This window comes from Suncus etruscus, chromosome 6, assembly GCF_024139225.1.
Source record: "Suncus etruscus isolate mSunEtr1 chromosome 6, mSunEtr1.pri.cur, whole genome shotgun sequence".
Classification (NCBI taxonomy): Eukaryota; Metazoa; Chordata; class Mammalia; order Eulipotyphla; family Soricidae; genus Suncus; species Suncus etruscus.
The window spans coordinates 132,938,998-132,958,736 of NC_064853.1; the positions used below are offsets into that span (position 1 = coordinate 132,938,998).

General features: G+C 49.2%; 1 protein-coding gene across 1 annotated transcript in view; it reads right to left on the bottom strand.

Annotated features, from left to right (window-relative positions):
* STK10 (serine/threonine kinase 10) overlaps window positions 1-19,739 on the bottom strand; it is a 71,120-nt gene that overhangs the window by 22,422 nt on the left and 28,959 nt on the right. The window contains exons 3-4 of the mRNA XM_049776113.1: window positions 6,457-6,505; window positions 3,445-3,594 (exon numbers count right to left, since the gene is read on the bottom strand). Coding sequence (XP_049632070.1) covers window positions 3,445-3,594; window positions 6,457-6,505 — 199 coding nt within the window. The remainder of the gene's footprint in view (window positions 1-3,444; window positions 3,595-6,456; window positions 6,506-19,739) is intronic.

The window sequence follows — 19,739 nt, forward strand, 5'->3', positions numbered from 1 at the left end:
TTGACCTCCCCCCCCATCCCGTCTGGTCCTCAGGAGTGATTCCCAAGCACTTTCTGGTTTACTTCCCTACCCAAAAAAAAACCAATGAAGGCACCGGCACAAGAGCACAGCAGTAAGGTGTTTGCCTTGCACGTGGCTAAGCCAGGACAGACCTCAGTTTGATCCCTGGCAACTCATACGGTCCCCCAAGCCAGGAGCGATTTCTGAGCGTATAGCTGGGAGTAATAACCCTTGAGCGTCAACTGGTGTGACCAAAAAAACAAAGACAAAACAAAACCAATGAAATAACAATAATAATAATAATAATAATAATAATAATAATAATAATAATAATAATTGGGCCAGAACAGTGGCATAAGTGGTAGGGTATTTGCCTTGCACGTGCTAACCTAGGATGGACCATGGGTTTGATCCCCTGGTCCCCCAAGTCAGGAGCGATTTCTGAGCACATAGCCAGTAGTAACCCCTGAGCGTCACTGGGTGTGGCCCAAAAGCCAAAAACAAACAAACAAAAAAATCAATAATAATAATGATATTATTGTTGTTGTTGTTGTTTGTAAAAAGGGGCTGAGATAGAATAGCATGGGTAGGGCACTTGCCATGCACTCAGCAAACCTAATTCAATCCCCAATACTGAATAAGGTCCCTTGAGCCCTCCCAAGGATAAGCTGAGTGCAGAGCAAGGAGTGAGCCCTGAGCATCTCATGATGTGGCCCAAAAACCACCACCAAATAAAAGTGTTTATTTAATGTAAAAGTTTTCTGAGATATCCATACATGGATGCCTCGCACAGACCAAGCCCCTCCCACACGCCTCACTTCGGGTCTCATCAGATCAGCTTCTGGTTGGGGAAACCATGGTTTAGAAAATAACTGGCTGACGGTCCCCTCTCTAAGGAGAATGACATCAGGAACCAGTGCTTTTTTCCGGTGCCAAGGATAAAACCCAGGTCTTATTCTTGCAAACCTCCTCCCCATCATCCACCTCCCCACTTGTTCTCACTATCCACTGATCTTTCTCTGCAGAACAAAGACAGCAAATTAGTCCAAGCTGTGCCTTTGGGTTTTTTGGGGAGAGACATGCTCAACAGTGCTCAGGGCTTACTCCTGGCTCTGCCCTCAGAAATCACTCCTGGCAGTGCTCAGGGGGACCATATGTGTTGCAAGGGATTAAATCCAGGTTGGCCGCATGTAAGGCAAGTTCCCTCCCTGCTATCTCCAGGGCTGTAACTATATCTCATGGACTTTTTTTTTCTGACTGCCATGTCAACGCTGCTTGTTATGGATCCCAGCATTACAGATTTACATCTCCAGACCTCCTGGCAAAGATAAACACTTAGGAGTTTCCTGCTGAGAGCTCCAGATGTATTTACTTAAGTGAAAAAATAATTAACTATGTAAACTAAAATCATATCGTCTTTATGCATTGGAGGAAACATACTATTTTGCAATTTGCTTCCCCCACCCCTTCACAGTATGTACCAGACATTTTCACAAGTACTTGCACATCTCCACCACTTAATCCTCAGCAGCTGAAGAAGGCTCTGCACTATGACAGAGCTATGACTCACTAATTCCTCTCCTGGCACAAGCCTCCTGGTCATCCCTGAAGCATCCAGGGACAGAGAATTCATAAGCAAGGACTGTCAAGATAATACAGGTAAGGCACAGCTAATCATCCTGGCACCCCATAGCATCTCCAGGCATCACAGCATGAATGAATCCTGAGCACAGAGCGAGCCAGGAATAAGCCCTGAGCACTGCTGGGTGTGACCCCAAAACTTAGTATAACAACAATAATAATTTATAAGCAGAAAATAGCCATGTGAAAGGTATTAGACATGCATGTAGAAACAGTGAATCGAGAAGATATCAGGTACAAATCTTATCATCATAAACCCATTGTAAGCTGAAAATATCACTAAGCTGAGCCACAGTGATAGTACAACAGGTAAGACTTTTACCTTACACATGGACAACCTGGGTTCAATCCCTGAGTGCAGAGCCAGGAGTAAGTCCTGAACAAAGCTAGATGTGTCTCCAAAACAGACAACGAAAGTGTTGAGAGTCAAGAGGGAGTCTGGGGAGCAGCCCAGTCAGGCTGAGGGGGCTCAGAGGGATTCTGAAATGGGGGACAGGAGTAGAATAAGACAAGAGAATCCAAGACTTCCAGCCTCCAACTCGGAAATCTCAGTGCCTCCCAGCAACTGGGTTACACCTCAGACCCTTCTCCTGGGGAGGGGACTCTCCCTTCTCTGGGGTGTCACTGAAATAATGTGAGGCAGGGGAAGCAGCAGTAGGGCACATGTGTACATGTGAGGGGCTGGGTCCAACCTCTGGCACACATCACATAAAAATAAGGTTAAAAGGGCTGAAGCATGGGCCGGGCGGTGGCGCTGGAGGTAAGGTGCCTGCCTTGCCTGCGCTAGCCTAGGACGGACCGCGGTTCGATCCCCCGGTGTCCCATATGGTCCCCCAAGAAGCCAGGAGCAACTTCTGAGCACATAGCCAGGAGTAACCCCTGAGCGGCACAGGGTGTGGCCCAAAAACCAAAAAAAAAAAAAAAAAAAAAAAAAAGGGCTGAAGCAGGGACCCTTTCAGAGTACAGCAAGGAGTTGTTTGCTCCAGCTCCCAGCTCTGTTTCTTTATCTCCTTCTAACCTACTGTCATGTGGGAATTTGACCAGCACAGCATCTATTACTCGAGCCAGTCAAGAGTGTGACTGAGAGAAATGGGTTCTAGATTCAGTACTTAGTGCAAAAGGTGTAGAAGAATCTGGGGGTCAGGGCCAGGGGTGAGTGCAATGGGATAGACAGGAGGTAGACAAAGACCAAGACATATCATACATGAGTTGAAAACAAAAAATCTTGGAGCCAGAGGAGTGAAGATCCAGTAAGGGACTTGCCTTGATGTGCTGTCCTACATTCAATCCTCATGATCCCTTCAGTCTCCCTAGGAGTAATTCCTTAGTATAGAGCCAGAAGTAATCCCTGTACACTGATGGGTGTGGCCCCAAAACAAATAAAATACTATTCCACAAAGAATCCTGGACTCAACCCATCACCCACACTGCAGAAGCCCCCCCAACAAATACACCCCTGGAAATGGCACTGATCTTCCAAGAACCAAGCACTGGTGATGACCCCAAAAATCCATCCAGTCTATCTACTGTCCAGACACTGGGGCCTGATGTCCTGACAGTCCCTGTGAACAGACCCCACAGCACAGCTGGCCTATGGTGAGGGTCACTCTAGGCATGGAGGGATAATCTGTATACCAAAGGCTTTGTCCACTGGTGCCAATCAGAGAGAGGCACCCACAAACGTGGCCAGAGGCTCAACTCAGCCAGATGTCTGGGCCCTGCGAGCTCACAAGCGGCCACCCTCTGCACCCTTGGGCCCCTATAGCCCTCCCTTCAAAGCCCCATAGGCCCCGCAACCCTTACCCAGCCTGATGTCTCCCTCCAGGGTCATGAGCACATTGCCGGCCTTGAGGTCACGGTGGATGACCTTCTTGCTGTGCAGGAAGGCGAGAGCCTCCAACATCTGACGGCACATCACCTGGATTTGGGGCTCCGTCAGGCCACGGTCCAGCTCTACAGACAGACAGACAACAGAGGGGTCAGCCCCCATGGCCCTACACCCTGTGCTTTATCCCTCACTCCAGCCTCCCTCTGGCTCATTGTGAACCCAGGAGACCCCAATTCACAGAGGAGTCAGGGAGTGGGAGATCAGTGGGGCTTGGGGAGTGAGTGGTGAGGGTCATAAGGGAGTGGCCAGTGAGTGGTCAGAGGACAGAGAGGACCAGAGTCTCCCCGGGAGAGTGGAGCAATGAGAGCAAGAGCTGAGACGGGGGCAGGCAGGAGCCTTTGGAGGTGGGAGCCAAGGCCAGCACAAAGGCGAGGAATAGCGAAGTCCTCACTGCCAATGGGGATGGGGATCCTGTCTTCTCTCCAGGTGCTCCCAAGACCCTCAGTCCCCAGGGCCACTGGTGAGTGTGTTGTGATTCAGGCTCACCCTGGCAGGCTCCTAGCCCAGGCCTCCTGGCTCTACCCTGGGCACTGCTGTCCCTCAGGCTCCTCCACCACATACCCCTCGTTCCCTGCCAAGGTTTCAGGGTGCTCATGGAAGAATGGTAATTGCTGTGGGCAGGGCTCAGGATAATCAGGAACTTCTCTGCAGTGAGGTGTGGAAGCCAGGGCTGAGGATCCTGAGATGATGCTGAGCCATTTTAAAGTCCTTTCTGCTTATTTCTTTTCCTTTTTGCAATTATACCTGAATCGAACATCCCACGGGCTTGTGGGGGGCTAAGACATAGAGGTGCTATCTGTTCCTACTGTAAACAAACCCACGTAGCTCTGAGTTACCTCTACCAGCATGCATAGTTGCAATATTTTCCCCCTGGAGATAAGAACTTTGCAAATCTACTTTCTTGGCAACCTTCAAACATACAAAACAGATTTAGTCATGCCCCAGGACTTCTCTCTTAATTTTGTTTTTGTTTTTTTGTTTTTTTTTTTTGGTGTGTGTCACATCCAGCAGCGCTCAGGGGCTACTTCTGGCTCTACACTCAGAAATTGCCCCTGGCAGGCTCGGGGGACCATATGGGATGCCGGGATTCGAACCACCGTCCTTCTGCATGCGAGGCAAACGCCTTACCGCTGTGCTATCTCTCCGGCCTCTCTTAATTTTCATAAACGCCTATTGGTGCTCAGGGGTTGGTACTCTTGCACAGTGTGCCTCCTGGTTCCTCTTCCCACCCCCCACCCGACCCAAAACTAAGCTGTTAATTAGAAGTCTGTATCTTTGAGGCCGGGCGGTGGCGCTGGAGGTAAGGTGCCTGCCTTGCCTGCGCTAGCCTAGGACGGACCGCGGTTCGATCCCCCGGCGTCCCATATGGTCCCCCAAGAAGCCAGGAGCAACTTCTGAGCGCATAGCCAGGAGTAACCCCTGAGCGTCACAGGGTGTGGCCCAAAAACCAAAAAAAAAAAAAAAAAAAAAAAAAAGAAGTCTGTATCTTTAATTAATCTAGGCAAACCCACCCCACTCATTTCTGCCTGCACTCCCCCCCCCCCCCAGTGGCTCCAAATTCCACATCTCGGTGTGATGTGATCATTCACATCTGCCTGGGAAGGCAACAGCCCAGGACACAGGGCACAAGAACTACTTTATTCCTGACCCAGCATAGTGCCTCAGCTCCACATTTAGGAAGGGGATGGGAAGTATTACAGCCATGCCCAGCAGTGCTCGGGTCACTCTGGCTGCATGCAAGGCAAGCACTTTTCTTACTATGCTTGTTCTTTCTCTCAAGAACTTTCTGTTTGTTCTCTCTCAAGGGCTTTCTGCTTATTCTCTCTTAAGCTGTCCTCCTTTTCTTCCTCCTCCTCCTAATCAGGCTGCAGATATTCTTCATGACAAAAAAAAAAGTGTTCTGTTTTCTTCTGAGCAACGGCCAGGAGTAGATTTCTGCCCATCCGGCAGATCTGCTTCTAATTTTTCCAGAACTCTCCATCCAGTTTCCCACAGTGGCCACCCCCACGCCCCTCAAACTTCGGGCAGAGAAACAAGGGTGGTTTGGATTGCAATATTCTGATGACCTTTTTATATATCAATCCAGTGGTTAGTTTTTTGTTGTTTTATGTTTGCTTTGCTGCTGCACTCTGTGATCTATTTGAATATATTTCAGCTTGGGCTGGAGAGATAGTACAGAAATTAAAGTTTGAATCCCCAATACCACATATGGTTTCCCAAGCACTGCCAGGAGTCACTCCTGAAAACAGAACCAGGAATAGTCTCTGAGCACTGCTGGCTGTGGCTCCAAAACAGGTGTGTATATGGGGGTGGGGAGCAGGAGACAGCTCTGACTTGGTGATTTTCCTTCACAAATGCATCAATTCTCAAGGGTCTCTGACAGTTTTATGCACACTGTAGGATTTTTCTGCTTCTCCTAAAAGCCAAGGGACCAGGGATGTGGCACAAGTGGTGGATCATCTGGCTTCCGTGTTCAAGGCCCGCCTTCGCACAAAAACGCATGACCACCAGCACTATCAGGAGGGGTCCCCACGGTGAGAGGAGGACAACCACTGGCATTTCTGTTTTTTTGTTGCTACTGCTCAAGCTGACTCAGGACAGCAAGACCTGACCACAGACCCAGGGGATTCTTACAACATGGATGGGGACCCCTACTGTTCAAAGGACCTTCCTTTTGGACTCTTACTCTTCCACCTGCTAAAAGATCCGCTGGGCCAGACAAAGATCTCCCAGCTACCAGAGGGCTAAGAAGGTTCCAAATGGTTAGTGGCTAGTTCAGAGAAACATGTCTTTTTGGAAATAGTTGGTGAGGGCTGTGCCATGCCACCCGGGGCCTTGCCACACACCTGGAGGAGCATTACTAGGGAGGTGCCAGGAGGAGCTTCCAAGGCCCTCCCAGCACCAACCAGTGTCCAAGGGAGACTCACCCAGCATGATAGCATCCACAGCTCCCCCAGCACAGAACTCGATCATGATCTGCAAAGACACAAAATAAAGACCCCCATGAGCAGGGGATACAATGCCTCAAGCCCTGTTCCCGAAAACATGAACATTTACAAGGGGAAGCTTAGGTGGGGAAGAGGAATGTGTCCGCCCAGCTGTGCCAAGAAGAGCTGTGATGAGCTGGACACTTGAAAATGGCTCCAAAAGGGACAGGGGTTGGCTCAAGGGGCTATAGCGAGAGACTGGGCTCCATCCAGGAGTGAGCTTCCAACTATGCCAGGAATAGCACCTGAGCACCGCCAGATGCAGCCCCCAAATAAAAATTAAAAGAAGGGGCCGGAGAGATAGCATAGAGGTAAGGCATTTGCCTTGCATGCAGAAGGATAGCGGTTCAAATCTCAGCATCCCATATGGTCCCCCGAGCCTGCCAGGAACAATTTCTAAGCATAGAGCCAGGAGTAAACCCTGAGCACTGCTGGGTGTGACCCCAAAACAAAACAAAACAAAATTAAAAAGAGCAGTAACAAGGGATATGGCTTACAGCAAACAGTGTAATGCAAACAGATATGGCTTACAACAAACAATGCATTTGGGAGGCCTTGGTTTGATACCCAATGCCCCTGGTCCCCAAGCACTGACAGAGTACAAAGTCAGATATGACCCAAATTTCTCCCACTGATCCCCGTGGGGGAAAAAAAGTCAAATAGAGTCAATTTCTTATTATGTGTCCTTCTAATCTCATCTTTTTGGGGGAGGGCCATAATACCTGGCAGGACTCAGGGATCACTCCTGGGGGCTGACAGAACCAAATGTATTGCTGGGTCAACTGTATGCAGTCAGTGCTCTACCCACTGTTCTTTTTCTCTGGCTACTTATTACATCCCTTTACTGCAATAAATCCCTTAAATCTACACCACAGTTTGCATCAGAGACTCAGCAGTGGCAGAGATTTGAGAATACCCCCAAGGAGGCCTGCATGGGTGGCAAGCTGGGCCTGCACCTCACTGGGTCCAATTCTGTGGGGACAGGATAAATCAGTCTGATAGCTGTTGCAGGGCTATGAGCCTGGGTAGGTCTACATATGAGAGGTGCCAGGCATACGCACAGGTACCACTGGTTTGGGCTCTGGCAGTGCCACACACATCCTGGTCACATCCGATAAGTGCTCTCATTTAGGGGGCCCAGAGAGAGCTCAGAGGCCTGAGCAGCAGCTGTGTCTTTTTTTTCTCCTCCTCCTCCTTCTTCTTCTTTTTTTGTTTTGTTTTTGGGCCACACCCGGTGACACTCAGGGGTTGCTCCTGGCTATATGCTCAGACATCATTCCTGGCTTGGGGGACCATATGGGACGCATTGAATCCAGGTCCATCCTGGGCAGTTGTGTGCAAGGCAAAAGCCCAACCACTGCACTATCACTCCGGTCCCTTTTCTGTTTTGTTTTTGGGGTTTTTTTGTTTGTTTGTTTTTGGGTCACACCCAACAGTGCTCAGGGGTTACTCCTGGCTCTACGCTCAGAAATTGCTCCTGGAAGGCACGGGGGACCATATGGGATGTGGGATTGGAACCAATGACCTTCTGCATGAAAGGCAAATACCTTACCTCCATGCTATTTCTCGGCCCCATCTCTTCTGTTTTTTATTTTATGCCTACACCCAGCAATGCTCAGAGCTTACTCCTGGCTCTGTGCTCAGAGATCATTTCTGGTGGTCTGGGGGATTCTATGGAGTGCTGGGAATTGAACCTAGATCATCCACATGCAAGATAAAAGGTCTTACCTTTTGTACTCTTCAAACCAAGAGGCTAGATTTTATTCCCAAAATCACAAGTTCCCAATCAGGTAAGATCCAAAACAAACAAACTAACAAACCGGAGGCTCCCCTGTTTGGGGTCACTAGTACCATGGCCAAGTGTGTGTGACACCCTGTAGTACTTGCAGTAGCAACAACAAAAAAGGGGAATGAGGAGTGGGAGTCAGTACAGACAGTACAATTAGGGGTGCAGGTCCAACTTGAGTTCCATTCCTGGAACCCCGTGTTTCCGTAAGCACTGCCAAAGGTGGCCCTGGAGGCCTCAAACACTACCAGAGAGTGGCTTGAGGATCCCCAACAAAGCAGCACATCACATCACTGGACCCTCACCTTGAGACCCCCGTGTGTGGGGGTTGCTTGAGCACTGCAAGGAGTTCCCTGTCTCCCAAAAACAAGTACATTCCATGTTCCATACATGAAATACCAGAAAAGGTAAATCTATGGAGAAAACTAGAAAACAGTGTTGCCAGAGGCCAGGGGTGATGAGATGGGATAGCAGCTGGGGAAGCTGGGTGACCCCCAAGAATAGTAAAATGAGGGACTCTGTCAGCAGGAACCAGGTGCTGGAAACCTGATGCCATGTGCCGAGGCCTACCAGAGCATGGTCTCCATAAACCTGCACATCTGTTCCAAGAACAGCGTGGAAATAGCCCCTACCCCAGACTCAGGCACTCCAGCTTCTGCCTCTAGCAGAGAGAGAATGTAAGGGCGCTGCACGCAGACAGCTGCTTTTCATCCCCAGCACCACACCAAGCTGGGTTTGACCCCATAGCACTGGCATAGATGTGACTCCAGAACTTAGGAACAAAAGGAACCAGAGTACAAATGTTTGTAGCCACCTACAAGGACTCCCTGGATCATGCTGCAGCCAGACAAGCCCGGAACCCACAAGCATAGCTCTGCGGTGACCTATAGGCCAGGAGGTGGGTGGAGAGGTAGGTGAGCACCGCCATTACAGATGAGAAGCCCAAAGCAGAGATTCAGGCTCCTTCCGGGGCCTCCGCCCTGTACAAGATGCAGGAGAGTATGAAGCCCAGGCTGCCTCACTGCTGGGGGAGGAACCGCCACTCCTGACCATGTCCGGGGCAGTAGGCAGAGCTGGGCCCTTGTCTCCGGCCCACCGCTGATGGCAGCAGCTGGATCGAGGTGTCACATATTGTAAGGGACAAGCCTGCTCAAAAGGGCTGGCACAATGTGTCATATACTTTAAGAGAAGTTCTGGTTTGTCCCAGAATGTCCACACCCCTGGCCTCCTTTTGTGGAGATCTGAGGAGCTCCTGGTTTCCTTGGAGACCTGCAAACACAGGGAGGTGCTCTGAACAGCCTGGAGTCGGGACAGCCTGCAGTCGATGCCTCTCTGGCTGGGTGCCAGAGGAAACTGAAAGCTTCTGTTTACCTCTTTTCCCCTGGGTTTAGGTGAAGCAGCTGTCAGCTCCTGGCCTAAGGGTGGGGCTGGGTACTTGATCCTGATACCCACAACTGATGACCTTCATTCAGTCACTCATTCATCCATCCATACAGTTTCACTAGGTCCTAGTTCCTGATATCTACACCTGATAGCCCTTCATTCATTCACTTATTCATTCATCCATTCAGATTGACAAGGACTTGATCTTGATGCACACGCATATGACCATTCACTTATTCATTCATTCGCTCACTGATTGACCAAGTGTCCATAATCCTGAACATATACCTCTGACAACCCTCACTCATTCATTCATTCACAAACAGACTGATCAGGTATACAAGTCTATAACACACACCTCTGACAACTCTCACTAATGCATTCATTCACTCACTGCTGCATTGATCCACAGATTGACCAAGTACACAATCCTGAGATATACACACACCTCTGAGGACCTTTAATCATCCACTCACTCATTCATCCATACATAGACTAACCAGGTACATGATCCCAACTCACTTCTGAGGATCTTTCATTCATTCAGTCTATCATTTATTCATTCTCCCACATACTAGTCAGGTACATGATACTGATTCACACACCTAATTCATTCATCCAGTCACTCATTTATCCATTCATCCTCTGACCAGGTATAGGATCCCGATTCATGCACCTCTAAGGACCCTACATCTCAACAACAGCAACAAAAAGTAGAAAACGTTTTGGGGTCGGCGAGGTGGCGCTAGAGGTAAGGTGTCTGCCTTGTAAGCACTAGCCAAGGAAGGACCGGGGTTTGATCCCCCAGCGTCCCATATGGTCCCCCCAAGCCAGGGGCAATTTCTGAGCGCATAGCCAGGAGTAACCCCTGAGCATCAAACAGGTGTGGCCGGAAAAACCAAAAAAAAAAAGTAGAAAACATGAGAAATTAATAAGACTGAGGAGAGATCAAGCAGGGGGAAAGAGATGGCTCAGAAGGCTGAGCATGGGTTTTCCACACAGGAGGCCCCAGAACTACCTGGTCCCGAGCAGATATGGCTCAAAAAAAAAAAAAAAGAGGGCCAGAGGGATAGCACAGCAGTAGGGCATTTGCCTTGCACGTGGCTGACCCAGGACAGACTTCGGTTCAATCCCCAGTGTCCCATATGGTCCCTTGAGCCAGGAGCAATTTCTGAACCAGAGCCAGGAATAACCCTTGAGCATCACCAGGTGTGACCCAAAAAGCAAAAGAATATAAGTCAGAGTGATAATAGCACAGTAGGTGGGTTGTTTGCCTTGCATACCTGGGTTTGATTCCCCCAAGCCTGGCAGGAGTAATTTCTGAGTGCAGAGCCAGGAGTAACCCCTGAGCACCGTTGTGTGTGGCCCAAAACCCAAAATCAAAGATAAACAAAGAATATGGGGCCAGAGAGAGACAGAGATAAAGAGACAGCAAGCTTAGTGAAGCTCTGACACAAGCTTTGCATGCAGGTCCAGGTTGGAGTGCCAGCACCACATATAGTCCCAAACACAAAGCCAAGAGTAAGTCCTGAGCACCAATGGGTATAGCCCCAAAACAAAAAGAAACCCCAAACCAAATGTGTTTAACAGTTCAGTGCTTGCCCCAAGGATGTGAGGCTTACTGAGGCCAGAGACCAGGTGGTGCAGAGCACAGAACTTGGGTCCTCACACATAGACAATTTGTGTCCCTGACCCCCAAGATCTCCCTCCAGTCCCAACATTGCTTTATTCTTTTTTTTTGTTTATTTGTTTTTGGGCCACACCCATTTGATGCTCAGGGGTTACTCTTGGCTAAGCGCTCAGAAATTGCCCCTGGCTTGGGGTAACCATATGGGACACTGGGGGATCGAACCGTGGTCCTTCCTTGGCTAGCGCTTGCAAGGCAGACACTTTACCTCTAGCGCCACCTCGCCGACCCCAACATTGCTTTATTCTATACTGTGAGCAACTACTTCTGTTTCGTATTTGTAAAATAGAAGCTCAGTGGGTAAAGGTCTTGCCCAAAGCCTTGAAAGTGAAAGAACCTACAACACTGTGCAACCCAGGCTCATCTCCCCTTGGGATATGGAGAGAAAAGACCCCCCAACTGTTGAGAGGACCCCTCTCTCCTTACACAAAGAACATCACAGGCCTGGTGGCACAGGAACAGAGACATGACAGCAGCCACTAAATAAACACAAGAAACGGTCTCCAGAGTCTGGGCAGCCCAACCCGTAGGCGGAGTCCCTGACCTTGGGTTGACAATGTGGCCATTGAATCGGGCCTGTTCCTGCACCCTGCAGCCCACCCCCACTGCCTTTGCAGAGAACCAGAGCAAAGAATTCACCACAACCCTGGCATGTGTGAACTAAAGTCACATGCAAGGAAAAGGCATCTAAAACCTAGGGGTGACCTTAGGGAACACAAACTTTGGGAGGTCACGATCTACCCAGACAAAACCGGGGAGACTCAAAGGCTGTTCTGAAAAGAGCATGTTCTGAAAGGGGCCTCTCCTCCCCTTTCCTTCCCGATGGCCCCTTGGCCACAATCCTCAGGGCGGGGACTCCCTTGGTGAGGGATGGAACCAACTCTCCCTCTGATTCAGGATGTGGTGGGGCGTGGGGCAGTGCGAAATCAAGTGGTGCCAAGGTAAACGGGGCAGCTACTATGAAGAATGGTATGCAGAGTCCTGAAAAACATCTGCAAATGCCATGCAGCCAGCAGGATCTCTCCCTCTTGCACATGGCTGACCCAGGTTTGATCTCTGGTGCCCCACAGGGTCCCAACAGATCTCAAGAGAGATCCCTGAGTGCAGAGCTAGGAGTAAGCCTTGAGCACCACCAGGTGTGGCCAAAAAAAAAAAAAATAGGAAGAAGAAGAAGAAGCAGAATCTCAGCTAGAAGTCTCCTTTTGGGCAAAACTGCTACCTGACTTTGCTGAATCGCTTCAGAAACTTACTGTTCTGAGAGAATAACAACACATCTCAACTCACAAAAGCAGTTTATACTAAACATCAACTGTGTCTAAACAGCAGTAAAATAGAAAAACCCTGGACATGAAGTGACAGATCGAGGATTAAGGTGTACGCCAGGCACTCTGTAGACCAGGATCCAAATCCCCCAAGCATGCCACCAGGGATTTCTGGACACAGAGTCAGGAGTAAGTCCAGGGGCCTGCTAGGTGTGGCCCCCAAACTAAACAAAAATCAATGGGAAAGCTGAAGGATGCCCGGCTTCATCAGGGGCCAGCTGGCCAAGCCATAGTGGCAGCTTCAGGTCCCCGTGTGAGCCTGCGGTTCCCCATCCTCCCCCCTGCCAGCCCCTGCCAAACTGGCACAAACCACACAAGACACCCCCCCCCCCCCAGGCAGTGAGAACCAAGGTGATCACATCTCCCGGGGACAAGACCAGCTCTGGGGTAGAGGCCAACTATATGTCCCTTCCCCGGGCCTCCCGTCACTGACACACTGGCTTCGGAAAGTGACCGGAAGCTGAGGTCAGGAAACAGACATTCAGGCCCAGGAGGGGCAGCCAGCAGCCTTGGGAGTTCAGGCACACATCCGCATCCACACCTTCAACTTCCAAGCTGGTTGTTTTCCTCCTGGCTTCTATGTCTCCATTCACTGATCTTCCCTTCTCTCATCCTGCCAAAAGCCATAATCAGGCACCTGGGGACAGCTCCCTAAAGAATGGGGTACAGACAGAAATGAATACCCAGAGCTGAGGCCTAGTGGTCTCAGAGCCACCAGTTCAATACCCCAAAGTGCTCAGGTAGGTGATCAAAATTATTGCTCTTGGGGAAGGGAACAGGGTTGCAAACACAATAAATTATGCTCCTTTCTGAGAGTCACAACCCCCAGGATTGTACAGTTTGAAGTATTCAAGTGGTCAAGGCACTTGCTTTGCCTGTAGGTGTCCGGGGTTTGATCCTAGGCACCCCACAGGGTTCCCTAAACTTTGGAAGGAGTGGTCCCTAAAAGGGGAGGAAAGTAGAAGAGAGACACAGAGAGAGAGAGAGAGAGAGAGAGAGAGAGAGAGAGAGAGAGAGAGAGAGAGAGAGAGAATATGTTCTACAGTGGGGGAACAGCATGCCACACTTGATTATAGGTACCTACCTACCTGTATTGCACTCAGGCATGTGGGGTGATGCAAGGTACTGAATCCATAGTCTTCCTGACCTCATACTTGCAAGAGAGGTTTCCTACTGTTTACCCATCCCAGATACTGCAACTAAAACCCTTCACAATGTGTGTCTGCTGAAATAGTTCTCAAACAACATGTTGGGCCTGACCCTCATAGAGGAGAGATGGGCAGGATCAGCCCCTGGTGTCCTTGCCTCTCTGCCCTCTTCCCAGAGGACTCCAGCTCTCGAAGAAAGTCCCGAGAGCCAAGGTGCAGACTGCCACCAGACACCTACTCCTCTACCTTGAGAACACAAAGGCCTTGCCCCCTTAGAAGCTGGGCACAGCCTTGGACCATTGGCATCACAGGTGTGGAAATGCCACAGGTGTGGCATCACACATGGGGAAACACATGCTTGTGGGCTGCACCCGTGCCTTACAGCAAAAACAAGCAGTCACAACCTTATGGATGTGGTATATGCTGCACAACCGAATATTATGGGGGCTCCCAGCGGTGCTCCAGGGGTCAGTCCTAAAGATACTCGGCCATTAGGGTCAGCAGTCCTGTGTTGGAGTGGAGGGAGGATGAACTGCTTAGGTTGAGTGGTGCTGGGAAGACCCCAGGGCCACAGATGGTGACAGTGGAGTTGAATGTCAAAGGGTCCAGGAGTTCAAACTCAGGCCACAGCATATGCCAAGCCTGTGCCCTGGACTACTGAGCCATCATGTCCCCTGAACCCCCAGAGGAAGCAAGCACATGCGCACGCACGCACACAAGTGTTATTCTATTGCCTGCTTCTTCTGCCTGTCCACTTTCCCCGAACATACAGCTGGCACGTAGCCACTGTGCTGCCAACATGTGCAGAGATGAATAAATGAATCAGCGAGTGAATGGCCACCCTGCCTGCTCCCAGGAGTCAAAGGTCCAATCAAATGCACTGTGCATGGCACACCACTAGAGGGGGCTAGGGGTGAGGTGGGGAGGGGGATGTATGTGTTCAGGGAACCTGGGTGCTACCTAATGGGTCCCTCAGTAACAACATGGTCCTGGGGACTCCTGAAACTCAGAGAGAGCCAGGAAGGGAGCTGCAGGGGGCTGGACCAATAGTATAGTAGTATGTAACGGACCCAGGTTCAATTCCTGGCATCCCGTACGGTCCTTCAAGCACTGCCAGAAGTAATTACTAAGTACAGCTCTAGGAGGAAGCCCTGAGCACCACCCCAAAACAAAAATAAAGTAAGGGGCAGCAGGCCAAGGGGCACAGACCCCATTTCCACTTCCCCACTGCCCCTCTCCAGAAGTCACAAAGTTAATTGGAGTCAGGACTGATCACGAACTGGCAGTGGGGAGGCACTGTGGTTCTGTTGGGGTCTAAGCCTCCCTGGCCAGCCTCATGTCTGGTTATTTACAGGCTGAAGCCAATTTTAAAGGATCAAGCCGGCCTTGGGTACCACAGACTGCTTGGCTTATCTGCCTAGATAGACCTTGACCTCCACACACGTGGCTCTGGTTGGCTGGCCAGTCAGCCAGCTGCCAGGACAAGCTGTCCCAAGCCTGGCACCAACTCAGAGTCCATGTCAACACTGCCAGTCCTAGATTCCCAGAAGGATCTCTCTTTTTTTTTTTTTTTTTTTTTTTTGGTTTTTGGGTCACACCCGGCAGCACTCAGGCGTTACTCCTGGGTCTATGCTCAGAAATCGCCCCTGGCAGGCACAGGGGACCACATGGGATGCCGGGATTCGAACCACTGTCCTTCTGCATGAGAGGCAAACGTCTTACCTCCATGCTATCTCTCCGGCCCCTCCTTCTGCCTTTCTTAAGGTAGGGCTTCCCACCCAGGGGCCCCTTCTGGCAATACTGGCCACTAGGCCAGGTAGTTCAATATGAGGGTTGATGTACCAAGGATAAACTGGCTACAGCTGGTGAGGCTAGGTAGGAGAGACCTCAAACTCAGGTCCCAATGTATAAAAGCTTGAATGCTTTTTTAAAAATGGTTTCTTTATTTAAGCACCATGGTTACAGAAATGTTCATAATTGGGTTTCAGTCATAAAATGTACACAACCCTTCACCAGTGCAATTTTCCCACCACCAATGTCCCCCATTTTTCCCCACTCCAAAACTCTGCCTGTGTCTAAGTCAGGCATTATGCCTCTCTATCATTCTCATGGTAGTCATTGCAATTAGTGCCCTAACAGCACTCACTCTTTGTGACAAGCTTCACATCATGGGCTGGCCCTTCAGGCCTTCATCTCTATTGTCTCCTGATACTATTACCCTACTGTCTTTTATTTTTCTTATATTCCACAGATGAGTGAGACTATTCAGTCTATCCCTCTCCCTCTGGTTCATTTCACTCAGCATAATAGTCTTCATGTCCATCCATGCATGGCACATTTCATGACTTCATTTTAGCTAACAGCTGCATAGTATTCCATTGTGTAGATGTCCATAGTTTCTTTAGCCACTCATCTATTGTTGGGCACCTGAGTTGTTTCCATATTCTAGCTATTGTAAATAGGCTGCAATAAATGTAGGGGTACAGGGCCCGGAGAGATAGCACAGCGGTGTTTGCCTTGCAAGCAGCCAATCCAGGAACAAGATGGTTGGTTCGAATCCCGGTGTCCCATATGGTCCCCCGTGCCTGCCAGGAGCTATTTCTGAGCAGACAGCCAGGAGTAACCCCTGAGCACTGCCAGGGGTGGCCCAAAAACCTAAATAAATAAATAAATAAATAAATAAATAAATAAATAAATAAATAAATAAATAAATAAATAAATAAATAAATAAATATAGGGATACAGAGGGCATTTTTCTATTGTGTTTTTGTGTTCTGCGGATATAATCCCTAGGAGTGGTATTGCTGGATCAGAAGGGGGCTCAATTTCCAGTTTTTTTTTAGAAATATCCGTATTGTTTTCCATAAAGGCTGGACTAGATGGTATTCCTACCAGCAGTGAATAAGAGTTCCTTTCTCCCCACTCCCTGCCAGCACTGATTGTTCTTGTTCTTTGTGATGTGTGCCAGTCTCTGTGGTATGAGATGATACCTCATAGTTGTTTTGATTTACATCTCCCTAATGATTAGTGATGTGGAGCATTTTTTCATGTGCCTTTTGGCCATTTGTATTTCTTCTTTTAGAAAATGCCTGCTTGATATCTGGCTTCCGGTTTCCTCTTGGATGCTGGAGACCAGCTCTTGCCAGGTATGGGGTTTGGGGAGGCCCCATGCCAGAGGCCCTCTCCCTAGCCTGGGGAGTGCTGGGAGGCTTGGCAGGCCCCCAGCCGTCCTTGTCTTTTTCCCCTGACTCCAGGCCTTCCCTAGGTGCCAGCTCAGATGGCCAGAAGTGGGTTCAGGTGGACTCTTAGGGGTCCTCAGGCTTCCCTCCTCCTTCCGTACTCCAGGGGGCAGGTTCATGGGGAGGAGGGCGGGCAGATATCTGGCTTCCGGTTTCCCCTTTGATTTTGAAGGCCAGCTCTTGCCAGGTATGGGGTTTGGGAGTCCCCATGCCGGAGGCCTTCTTCCTAGCCTGGGGAGTGCTGGGATGCTTGGCAGGCCCCCATCCATCCCTCTCTTTTTCCCCTGGACTCCAGGCCTTTCCTGGAGTCCACCTTCCTATAGGTGGGCTCTATAGGGGTCATCAGACTTTCCCCCTACCTCTCCCTACAGTAATGAGAATGTGCTTTGGGAGGAGGGTGGATCGTTCTAGCACTGATTTATGTTGGGACAGTCACTGGAAATTTTTTTCTCCTTGGTCTCCTATTGATAGTATTGTATGCATATAGTTTATATATGCATAATATCCATCTTGTATTGTGACCTTGATACTGCCCTTACAAAGCTCATTTCTAATCTTTAACTGCCTCAGTCCCAATCCTTATTTCCCCCCCCCCATCTTCCCATGTAGGTGCAGCTCATGACATGAAGCTCACCACATAGAGTGATGAGTGCAATTAGAGAAATAACTACACTGAAAACTATCATAACAATGTGAATGAGTGAGGGAAATAGAAAGCCTGTCTTGAATACTGGTATGGGTGGAGTGGGGAGGAGGGAGATCTGGGAAATTGGTGGTGGGAATCTTGCACTGGTGAAGGGGGGTTTTCTTTACATGACTGTTATCATACAACTACAATCATATTTGTAATCACGGTGTTTATAAATAAAGATAATTTTAAAAATTTAAAAAAAAGAAAATGTCTGCTTATTTCTTCTTCCCCTTTTTGATGGGGTTGGATTTTTTTTTTTTTTTTTTTTTTTGGTTTTTGGGCCACACCCGGTGACGCTCAGGGGTTACTCCTGGCTATGTGCTCGGAAGTCGCTCCTGGCTTGGGGGACCATATGGGACGCCGGGGGATCGAACCGCGGTCCGTCCTAGGCTAGCGCAGGCAAGGCAGGCTACTTACCTCTAGCGCCACCGCCCGGCCCCGGGGTTGGATGTTTTTCTTAAGTTGTCAGTACCTTGTATATCAGATATTAGCCACTTATCAGATGAGTATTGGGTGAATAGTTTCTACCATTCTGTGGGTGGCTTTTGTATCCTAGTCACTGTTTCCTTTGAAGTGCAGAAGCTTTTCATTTTAAGTAGTCCTAATGTTTATCTCTGAAAGTCTACATCCTTGCCCTCAGTGGAGCAGATTCCCAGACTGATTCTGGCTTAGTTTCGTTTTGTTTTTTGATCAAGGAATGTTTTGAGGCTATGCTTAGCAGTGCTCAGGCTTACTCCTGGCTCTGTGCTCATCAATACTTCCTGGCAGGGTCCAGGGGACTCTCTGCAGTGTCAGGGATCAAATCTAGGTCAGCCACATGCAAGACAAATGCCCTACCTGCTATACTATCTCTCAGGTATCCACTCTGCCTTTTATTCATTTCATTTGTTTTTGGACCACATCTGGTGGTGCTCAAGGGTTACTCCTGTCTCTATGCTTAAGGATCACTCTTGACAGGATCTAGGTGGCCCTACACAGTGCCAGAGATCAAATCTGGGTCAGATAGCTAGAGAGATAGAACAGTGTTTACAGACCTGGATTTGATTCTTAACATTCCATAGGATCCTCCAAGCACCTCCAGGACTAATTCCTGAGTGCAGAGCCAGGAGTAAACCCTGAACAGGTGTGTGGCCTAAAACCAAAACAAAACAAATCTGTATCAGCCACAATCAAGGCAAGTGCCCTTCCACTGTACTATGGCTCCTGCAGACATACAATCTGCCTGAGTGATGTTGGGGTCTAAGCTGAGGCACCGTGGCTGTCACTGTCCTGACTGCACCCTTATGTAATCACTTAATCTCTCTCTCTCTCTCTCTCTCTCTCTCTCTCTCTCTCTCTCTCTCTCTCTCTCTCCTCTTTCTTGCACACATTCTCAGTCTATTTGTTTTGTTGTTTGGGGGGGGGGATTTGAGGGGGTTGTTTTTTGTTTTTGAGCCACACTCCTGGCTCTGTGTTCAAAGATAACTACAGGCAGGCTCAGGGGACCATATAAAATGCCAGGGCTCGAAACTGAGTCAAAGCAAATCTTGTGCAAAACAAGTACCTTAACCGCTATGACCCCATATCCTCACACTCTTAAGCAAATTCCAGCCCCATATTCTCACTCTTTGACACAAATACTCACACTCACATTCACATATACATACTCTTGCATTCACACATGCTCACACTCTCACAATCTCTGTGTCCCTCTCGCAAACATATACATATACACACACACTCCACACCAGGCCACACACATGTCTTAGTGCCATGTTCTGAGAGGTCACATGCTCTCAGCAGCCTCTCCCTTGGATACCTAAGGCCAGAAGACTAGCTCTGGGGCCCACCAGGTTCAACAGGTACCATGGGAACAAAGGCAGCTGCATCCTGGAAAACGCACCTCAGTCATCTCACCTTTTCTCACCATTGACAGAGATGTGAGTGAGAACCATGGCCCCTCACTTCTGCTGGATGCAGTGGGACAT